At 55.2% G+C, this 9,906-nt stretch overlaps 1 protein-coding gene across 1 annotated transcript in view; it reads right to left on the bottom strand.

Moving 5' to 3' along the window:
• Positions 1-340: 340 nt before the first annotated feature.
• Positions 341-9,906, bottom strand: part of FGFR2 (fibroblast growth factor receptor 2) — an 85,043-nt gene continuing 75,477 nt past the window's right edge. The window contains exons 13-17 of the mRNA XM_012723878.1: positions 8,238-8,360; positions 7,681-7,751; positions 5,982-6,119; positions 4,384-4,489; positions 341-945 (exon numbers count right to left, since the gene is read on the bottom strand). Coding sequence (XP_012579332.1) covers positions 781-945; positions 4,384-4,489; positions 5,982-6,119; positions 7,681-7,751; positions 8,238-8,360 — 603 coding nt within the window. The 3' untranslated portion in view covers positions 341-780. The remainder of the gene's footprint in view (positions 946-4,383; positions 4,490-5,981; positions 6,120-7,680; positions 7,752-8,237; positions 8,361-9,906) is intronic.

The following is a 9,906-nucleotide window of genomic DNA, read 5'->3' as shown; positions in this document are numbered from 1 at the left end:
CCCAATTAGTCATATTCTGTAAATACTTCTCTTTTCAAAGGATCTGATAACTAGTTAAGGTCAAGAATAGGTTAACTAGTTCAATGCATTGCCTGCATAGAAATGCCACTTAAATTACAAAAACAACAAAAACTATAAATGATTAATTGTTTTGTATATTACCAATTCATTAATAAATTAATGTTATACCATTTTCCCTGAAAGCAAAGTATTTTTCCACCTCTGCTAGGTGAAAATTAAGAAATTCTGTGTAAGAACAGCATTTAGCAAATAACTATTAAAAAAAGAGACCAATTTTCTGGGTGTGCTGGGACATCCATTTAAAATCAATACAAAAAATAATTCCTTGTAAATATATAATATATATTTATACATAATTTGAATATATTTACATACATCCAGCACCTATATACTGCAATTGTGCTCTGTAAGTGTGTGCTGACATATATTTTCTCCAATTATTACAAAATTCACAAGGAAGGCAGAACACAGGTTCTCCTCGAGTCCGGCTGGCCGGTAGCCAGCACCCACGGCGGTCACGGGCACAGAGCAGCCATGGCTGTCCACTGCCCCAGAAATGTCCTTCCCCAGTGACCATGACAAGCGTCCCACCGTATAAATTCTCTCCACGTGTGCCGATGACTTTCCCATTATTTACTCCTCTGGTTCCTATATACACGGGGAGGCAGCAAGCTCCCTGGGGCCTGGCCTCCCTGCCCAGAGTCGCCAGTCACCAGCTCCCTGGTGCTGTCCATTTTGGGGTCAGGAGGCCCAGCCCACTCAGGTTTTGACGCTGCCGTTCATCTGTGGGTACTGAGGAAGACATGGTTCGTAAGGCATGGGGTCCGGAGAGAAAACAGAATCATCTCCTGAAGAACAAGAGCTCCTGGTGTCAGGGTAACTGGGTGAATATTGCTCGAGAGGCTGACTGAGGTCCAGGTACTCCTGAAAGAAGGCAAGATGAGATTTCACTCCAAATGCTCCAGACTCTTATGAGGCTGGCACCGGAGTGGGGAGCACCCCAGCCCAGATTTAGAGAGCTCGCCCCCCTGGCTCCCCCAGAGGCCCCCCGGGAGCCCCCAACTAAGTGCCTAGAGCCATCATGAATAAATGCAGGTGCACTGCAGATTCGGAGGGAATAGAAGCTTGGAGCCTTCAGAAGGCTGACAGACCTTCCGTGCTGAAACAGGGAGCAGGTAGATGGGTCCCCCAGGTGGGCAGGCACGTGGAGGCGGAGCCTGGCAGCTCCCGAGCCTCCCAGCCCCCTCCAGGCCCCCGGGATCTCCGCTCGTCTCTCGGTCTTCCTCAACCGCTCGGCCCAGGTGTCTGTACTCAGAGCTACGGGCATCCCGTGCTCATCGGCGCCTCGTCCAGGTGCCTGTGCCCCGTGCTCATGCTCGCAAGCACTTTTGGCACCCAGATCATATCACGTGTGGGCAATGAAACCCAGAAGGAAAACAAGGCAGCAGGTGGTGGCTGTAGGGGCAGGAGGCGGAGGCAGGAGGCAGGCCAGGGCCGAGTAACTCCCCTTCCCTACAATCAGCCACCGGCAACTGGGGGAACGCTGGAACCTGCCTGCACAGCAGGTGCTGGGGGGTCAGTCGACTTAACAGACCCAGAAGCGCTGCCTGCCCCGCTCAAGTCCAAATCCAGCACGATGGAAAAAAAAAAAAAAAAAACTGCATGGTGGGTCCCCAGGGCCCCTTTAAATAGCCGGACCCATGAATATCTACGAAGGACACTTTACTGTTGTCATTTCGTGGTAAATCAAAGCAGAGTCGGTCTCCCTTCAGCAGGTGGCTACACTGCTCTCAGAAGCCCCGCGAGCTGCGGAGCCTGTACCAGGCTTCCCCCAAGGCCCCAGATACACTCGCGCGCGCTAAATCCAAAATGGACCCCTAAAGAAAAGTTGAGGCAAATGGAGGTTCAATTTCAAAGTTGGTGGGTTGGAATACAAACACCCTGTGCTGCTCCCGAAAAGCTCCACGGGGCTGCTGTCGGCGAGGGGCGCCCAGCGGGTCTGGGATCCCACACCTCACGGCAGACCCTGATCTCCTAGGGCCCCCGAGCTGAGAATGGGCTTTCACGTTTTTAAATGGCTGGAAAGAGCCAGAGAAGAATAATACCTCATGGCATTAAAATTATATAACATAACATAAAAAGTCATATAAAATCATGTAAAATTTAAATTTGAAGCCCGGCAAGTTTTATCTGGAACGCGGGCGTTCGCTTATGGTCGCTGGCCACCGGCAGAGCAGACTGGCGAGGGATGGGGCGGCCTGCCGGGCTGAAAACGTGGACGGCATGGCTCGTGGCAGAAGCGCCAGGGCTCGGCTCTGGGGCCGGAGTGCCAGGGCTCGGCTCTGGGGCCGGGAGCGACTGCTAAGCCCCGGCCCCGGGCGTGTGGGGTGTCAGCTTTCACACCCAGAAGCCCGCGATTCCTCGGAGACAAGTGGTTTTGCTGAGCTGGGGGCCCAGGGCAGACTGGCATAACCAGCCTCGGGTTATCAGAAAGAACCACAGAAGGGCGGTGGCAGTTTTCGAAGACCAAACAACAAAAAAGGACACGCCCCCTTATAATGCATCACCAGGCCTGGCAAGAGAAAACCCCCACCCCAGAATGGGGATGCGTCCGTTCCAACAACATCAGCATTAACCTCACAACTGGAAACAAACACGCCCGCCACATCAAAAGCCGACTTTTTGCTTACAATGATAAAAAAGAAATTTTGTCCTAAATGGAACCATTTTGCTCGGGCATATGGTAATGATTTCCAGAAGGAAAGAAACTTCGATTTTTATATCCGTTAGACAACACGGCATTCTGCTTGCTGATTTTAGGATCTGGATACCAAGTTCAGTGTGAGCGGCTCTGTACTGAGTGTGGGTGTATCAAGAACCCTGAGCGTGGCGGGGGGTCGTGGGGATGGAACCAGAGCGCCTCCCCTAATTTCTAAGAAGCCCGTAAATGTTCAGATCTGATGAGGCAGGGAGGGGGGAAACACCGGGATGTCAGTGGATTCCAAGTCTCGAGTTATAGGAACTGAAGCTAGAAACAACAGTTTTGGCAGGAGAAGAAAGTTGGTTTTTTCCTTCCCCTTGAACTGTTCTTTCCTTTCAACTTCTGAAGGTCAGCTGTCTTCATTTAAGCGCAATCTCTCCCTTTATCAGCCACAGCCAGATAGTGTCACTGGCCCAAGGCTTCCTATCACAACCGTTAATTATTCTTGTCTTCTATCATTCTGAAATTGCGCAATGTATAATTTAAAAATAAACTCTTCTTCCAGAGTGGGTGATTTTAACCAGTTTTGTGTTAAGATCACAGAGGGGTCTTTTTTCCTGTCTGGGAGCACAGCGCTGCATTCTCAATAAATCTCCCAAATGGATTCAGCAACAATTTCTCTCCAGTGGGCTTGATGGATTTATCACCCCCCTGCTCTCTCCCTCACCCTCTCGGCAGCCTCCAGTGGGGGGCTGAAGCAGCAAGGGAAGGGCGAGTCGAGACAGTGATTCTGCGGGTACGGATTCGAAATATTTTACGGAGGTAAACATTTTACTAGAAAATACGTTTTTTCATCTAAAACAAATCACACAACCAGACATTTGAGGACGCAACATTATGTCGAAGGACAATGCTGATACCTGGCACCCGTAGAGAGCCATGCCCAGTGTTACCAGCCTGCTACTGGAAAAATATAAAATTCTCTTTCTAAAGTCTAAAAAAAACCCTGCAGGGTCGTCCACTCTAGGATGCCTCGTGCAGGCTTCAGTCACGCACATGAGGAGACCCCAGGCCTCACGCCACTGCCAGACACAGGTCCGGCGGCCAGGACCCCAGTGTCAGGACCTGCCCGGCAGCATCTCTGTGCCAGCCCCGTGCACCCCGCTCTTTCCATGGAACCCAGATGCTGCCACTGGGTGCTTCTGCTCCCTCCCGCTCTCCGACAAGCCCACCCAGGGCCCACCACCCCAGAGAGCTACAATGAGGGGACCCACCACCCCAAACCCACGCTAGGGGGCCCATCACCCCCCAAAAATCACACCGAGGGGACCCATCATCCCCAAAAGCCACACCGAAAGGACCCACCACCTCAAAGTCACGCTAAGGGACCCACCACCCCCAAAAAACCACACTGAAGGGGCCTATCGCCCCAAAGCCACACTGAGGGGTTAGTGTCCAGTGGGGGCCTCTTTGGCTTCACGAGTCAGAACGCACAAGCTCTGGGCAAAACAGGGTTTGGGAGGAAGTTTCGCTCTGCCTGACCCGGGCAAAGCGGGTAAAGGGCACGCTGCCCTCCAAGCAGACCCCTCAGGGCGCGGCCCTGAGAAGCCACACTGACCGGCCTGGCGCGCCCGCGGCCGGCTCCGGAAGCAGGCCCTTACCTCGTTGGTCGTGAGAGTGAGAATCCGATCCAAGTCTTCGACCAGCTGCTTGAAGGTGGGCCTCTGGGAGGGCGCCGCGTGCCAGCAGTCCCTCATCATCATGTACCTGGGGGGCGGGGCGGTGGGCTGCCTGAGCGTCACGCGTGGCTACCAGCCCGCTCCACAGCCCGGGGGAGGCCCACCGCGACTACGAAGACGCGCCAGAACGTTCCAAACAACTAAACTGGGAGATGGGGGCCGTGCTCCTAAGGGTCCACGCGTTGGCTTCTCTGAAGGCCGCGTGGACCTGCCAAAGGGTCACTTCACCCAAAGCACCCTAAGATGGTTCCCTGCCATCCGGAAGGACACGGCTGCAGGTCACCACTGCCGGTTCCGGTGGCCCGGGGCGGGGCCACCCTTGGGTGATCAGAGCAGGGGCGGCCCGGGCTGGCCCCCCACCAACGCCTGCCTGGCCCAAGGCCGCTCTTCTTTATCTGTCTGGCACTTTGGGTTTTGTTTGAAAGATTCTAGTGGACAAAGCTTCCTCAGTTTTAAAAACCTTCGGTCGGAAACCACAACGTTCGGGACAGGTTTCTCCGAATCAATCTGCCATCGCTGGGCTGCAAACTAACTTCCTGATTAACTCGCAGAGAGGCCTGGGTTCCCAGCCTTATCTTGATTACGGGTTTCGACAGACCCTCTGTATGAGAGCGAGCAACAGTCATGGCAGGCAGCACAATCAATGCCTTTATGTGATATACTATAAAATGTGGCCATTCATCAGACGTCCACCGTACACCGCCAGGCACTCTCGGGATTACTGATATAAAATCCCCGTGAAGTGGGCACGCTAGACAGCAGTCTCTGGGACAATCTCTCTTCTGACTTCATCCTGGGGGAGGAGGACAGGCTGCTTCTCAGAGCACTGAGCTCACTGTACAGGACTGAGGTCACACATGCGACATGATTCTACTTCCAGCACGGGGCCGGCTTTTCCAGAAACTAGTGCGTAGTTTTAGGGTCAGATCTGATACTCAAAATGAGGCACTGAGGCTAACTTCAATTCCCTGCACTCAACTAGGGGGAAAAAAGGAGGCAACCAGACACCCTTCTGCTCACGCTAGAGTCAACGCGTCAGTAGCAGTTGCCGGCAGGCACAGAAAGCTGCAGAAGCTCCGTGCCCCATGTGGCCTGCTGGGCTGGGCACAAGCCCAGAGGAGAGGTGACCTGATTCTTTGACACCCCCCCCCCGGGCCCTTTAGACTATGTATGGGGGACCCATGTAAGAGGCCGAGGTCCCCCCATCCCTCTGAGTAGAGACAATAGCGCAGTGGCCTGAGAGGAGCTCCGGGCCCAGCCTGGGGTCAGAGCCCTGGGCCAGGCTGCCCGACCACCTCTGTGGCGGGAGGGGGGTCCCCCCGCACACCCGGGATAGTCCTTCCTCCTGATGGTCCTGCTGTCATGCTAGTGCCTAGCTCAGTTCTGATACTGGGCCCAGAAAGCTCCAGCAATTCTTCTTAGCAGATTATGTTTAGAAAACCAGGGGCCTTGGGCAACGGGGGGGGGGGGGGGGGGGGCAGCCAGGCAAGGTCGAGCGCTAGTCAGAGACGCAGCCTTACAGCTCGTTGGTGCAGTTGGCCGGCTTGTCCATCCTGTGTCCTTCCTTCAGTAGCTTGAAAAGTTCCTCCACGGGAATCCCTGGGTAGGGCGAGCCCCCTAAGGTGAAGATCTCCCACATCAACACCCCGAAGGACCAGCTGCAGAGAAGGGAGGTATGGTGTTACTGACCATCTGACTCACAGAAGCCTCAACAGGCCCCGTGAGGGAATAAACGCCCACGCACTCCCCAAGCTCAAGACCAATGACTGAGTCCCCTGCAGGTCATCCGCGTGCCCCTGCCTGCCCATGGAGCACCCCTAACAATGATGACATGGGGCGCTTAATGGAACTTTCCATCCCTGGCAACAGGCCAGAGAGGAGCAGCCATTGCTTGTCTACTTGGCCTCAGCGGGGCCTGGGGTGATGGTGACGAGTTCTTCTGACCCTCATAAGCCCCTCAGTAGGTGAGCTCCCAGGTGGCAGCTTGAAAGCTCTCCATGCCTCTGTCCAACTTGCCCATCGGCCGATGTGCCTGATCCTAGGGCCAGGAACTACCCGTGCACAGCGGACAGAATAGGGCCAGCAGGCTTGCCCGCCAGGTAGTGTCCGCCCCGGAACTGGGGCGCCTGAGGGCACAGCATGTCCAGCCTTTCCGAGGTCAGGAGGCAGCGAGCGCTGGGCTGGAACTGGGATGGAGGGGCCCGGCAACACTGAGTTTCACACGACAGGACCGGGAAGCGTCTCCCAGGGCGCAATTAACACCTGGCCTTGCAGAGTGCGCGTGCGCGGGCCCAGCTCCGTCCACACTCACAGTCCCGGGCAGCAGCTGAGACCTAAGCTGCTGCATGCTGTGGCCAGGACACACGGCTCTAGTCCCGCTCCATTAGGGTCAGTTTCAGAAAGCAAAGTGGCCGCTGCCCACTGCCAGCTGGGGGCGCAGTGGCTTCTATCTCAGCTTGCCCAGGGGACCCCCCCCCCCGAGGGGATGGGGTGTCAGTGCCTGCCCCAGAAATCCTCCCTCTGGCCTATCAGCTGCTTTCTATTTAACCTTTCGTTTTGGAATAATTACAGACTTGGGGGAAGCTGCAAAGGATGGTGCACTAAGCGGCCCCTGCACCCAGCTTCTGTATCAGACGTATCCTTCAACCACGTCTCCAAGTCTAGACTTACAAAACAGCAATTGCAAGCTGACCTAATAGTACCTTCCAGTGTGTGATAACACTGGTAAGAAATGTCCTATGTGATCCAGCGTTCACTGTATTTCAGTTATCAGGGATGCAAAGAGACCACTTTCTCTCCAAAGGACCAGCAGCCGAGCATGCCCCGTGGCCATCAGACCATGGCCACTCAGCTCAGCCCGGCCAGGCCAAACCCTGAGATGGGGAAATGCAAGGCCCAACCCCCCTCCCAAGCAGGTAGGAGAAATTTCAGGATTCCTTTTCACGGGGTCAAAGAACACATCTGCACACCCTTGAGGAAAGTCGGGGGGTACTTCAGCTCCGGTAGGAGGCTCCTGGCCCCCACTCCTGCTCTCTGAAGTCAGACAGTTCAGAGACAGAGCGCCGGGCAACAGCCAGCAGAAAGCCCGCCCCTTCCAAGGTCAGCCCCTGCAAGCCCAGGACGCACAAAGCCAGAGGGCACCACAGGATGAAGAAGGACGGAGAACCTAGAAGTTGCGCTACTGATCTGTGCAGAGACCAGAGGGAGGGAGTGACTTACACATCACTCTGGTGGGTGTACACTCTGTCAAACAGGGCCTCGGGCGCCATCCACTTGACCGGAAGCCGCCCCTGCGAGATGGGAGAAGGAGGAGACCCAAGCGTTAGGCCAGTCGTGTTCAGCAGCGCTGCAGGGACCAGAGTTCTGCGCCTCTCGGGAGTGGCCACTCGGCAATGTGAGAGGGTCAGTCCTTGGGGCACCCTGAGTCTGTCCTTCATGGCACAGATTTGGACACATAATTAAGTCTCCTTTCCTTGGGTTCTCTCGATGTTTGCTCGCCACGCACGCATGCGCACACACACAAGGCAAACTTCTGGACAAAATCGAACCCAGAAACTCCCCAGCTCTCCTCGTTGCTAAGAAAGTTCTGGACAAAGAGACTCTTCAAGATCCTGGAGGAGGCTGACGGGCCGCTGAGTGTTTCACCTGGACGCAGTGTCTGGACAGACCCGAAGTTTGTGAAGAGTAAGGCACAACCTGCTCGGAGAAGCCATTCTCTTTGGTCTAGAACATTCCGCACGGCCCCTCCTCCCACCACACCATAGGCACAGACTTACGTTCGTGGTCTTCTTGTAATAGTCTATGTTGTTGATGTCCCTGGCCAGCCCAAAGTCTGCTATTTTCATCACGTTGTTCTCAGTCACCAAGACATTTCTGGCCGCTAAGTCTCGATGAATACACTGAAACAGAGAAAGAACTCTTCTCAAAAGGCTTCAACTATAAAAGAGACAGATTCGCTCCTCATAATGCAGGCAGAATGTCATCTTTGAGTCAAAAACGGGTTTCTCTTCCTAATTCAAAATGCATAAACAGCCACGGCCCCGGCCACTTGGCAAAGCAGGGGGCTAGAAGCCAGCCTGTCAGGGGCCGTGGCAGCCTCACGCCAGGGCCGTGTTGTTCACCTGGGAGTCTAACTCGGCCTTTGCTCTTTGGTCCTTCTGGCCAGACTTTGGGGGGAACAGGTTACGTGTGGTTACATCATGTGAACAGGTTACATGGCATCGCGGTCACCTCCTTGTATCCCTCTCGCATTCTGCCTGTTTCCATCCCTGCCCCTGCTCCCCCTCCCCAGTCAATAGCTTATGAGAAGGTCTCCTTTTGTTTTCCTCTTTTTTTACTTTTAAAGATATATTTGCATAGGAGAACAGGGGTGCAGGCCAGAGGGGCAGGGGTACAGCGCATTCACCAGAGACAGAGCGGGGAGCAGGACAGGCAGATCGACTGAAGGACACTGCTGAGGGGAGCAGCGGGCGGGTCAGGAGAGGTCTGCCGCGTCCTGCGGGTCACTCCCTGGCCGGGAGTCCAAACTCAGGCCACAGTGGTGACAGCGCTGAGACTCAACCCCTAGGCCGCCGGGGAGGCCCTTGGTGAGAACGTCTTAACCGTCAAATTGCAACGACCTAACCCCTCCATTTCACCCTCTGGTGTGGGCACTGTTGATTTTGGCTCGTTTTGAAAACTCCCTCCCCACGCAGCCCCCCCGATCTTTCTCCTGGCTCAGTCTCTTCCTCTCCCTCCCGGCTCAGATTCCATGACGAGCCCCTCGAAGCAGGGGAATTCTCCTACTGCCTGTATGTTCCCGCATGACCTGGTGGTCCTGATTCTCAGATTCATGCAGAAGACCAGCCAAGTCCCATCTCCACCTGCCCCTAGGGCCCAGGTTCTCATGTACAACAGCCCCAGGGACGTCTTCGGACACTTCCGTTTTAAGGTCTCCATGCCCCCAATTCTTGCTCTCGGCCTCTCGGTGGAAAAGGCCGAAGGACACAGACCTCTTTACACCCCCGAGTTGTCCCCTCTCATCTCCGACCGCCTCCCTGTGTCCACCCACTCCATTCCCACCACTAACTCCCAGGCCAGGCTGCCAGGCTGCCCGACCCCCGTTCCCACTGGGGGAACGGCACGTGCCCCCTGGCATCCCCCGCTAGGGGGTGTCGCTGCCCCCCGGCAGGTCCCCTTGTTTCCACAGGAGCACCCCTGCATTCCCCAGGCCTCCCTGAAACAACCAGTCACATGCTCTCCAGACTTCGACTGCGGCCAGCGCCTGCCTGGCAACGTTCTCATCGGTCCTGGCTCCACACGCAGCTCTGGGCTGAGCAAGACTGGGCAGCCAAGAAAAGGAAACCGAGTCAGGTCAGAGTCCCATCACCTGCAAAACCTGAGTGCTGACCAGCACAGGGCTGCCGGTTCCCCTCACGGGACACTGGGGTTGTCTGATGCTACAGT

This window comes from Condylura cristata, unplaced genomic scaffold (assembly GCF_000260355.1).
Source record: "Condylura cristata isolate star-nosed mole 26May11 unplaced genomic scaffold, ConCri1.0 scaffold00011, whole genome shotgun sequence".
NCBI classification, from domain to species: Eukaryota; Metazoa; Chordata; class Mammalia; order Eulipotyphla; family Talpidae; genus Condylura; species Condylura cristata.
The sequence above is the reverse complement of the archived record's forward strand: the minus strand, read 5'-3'. Positions and strand labels throughout refer to the sequence as shown.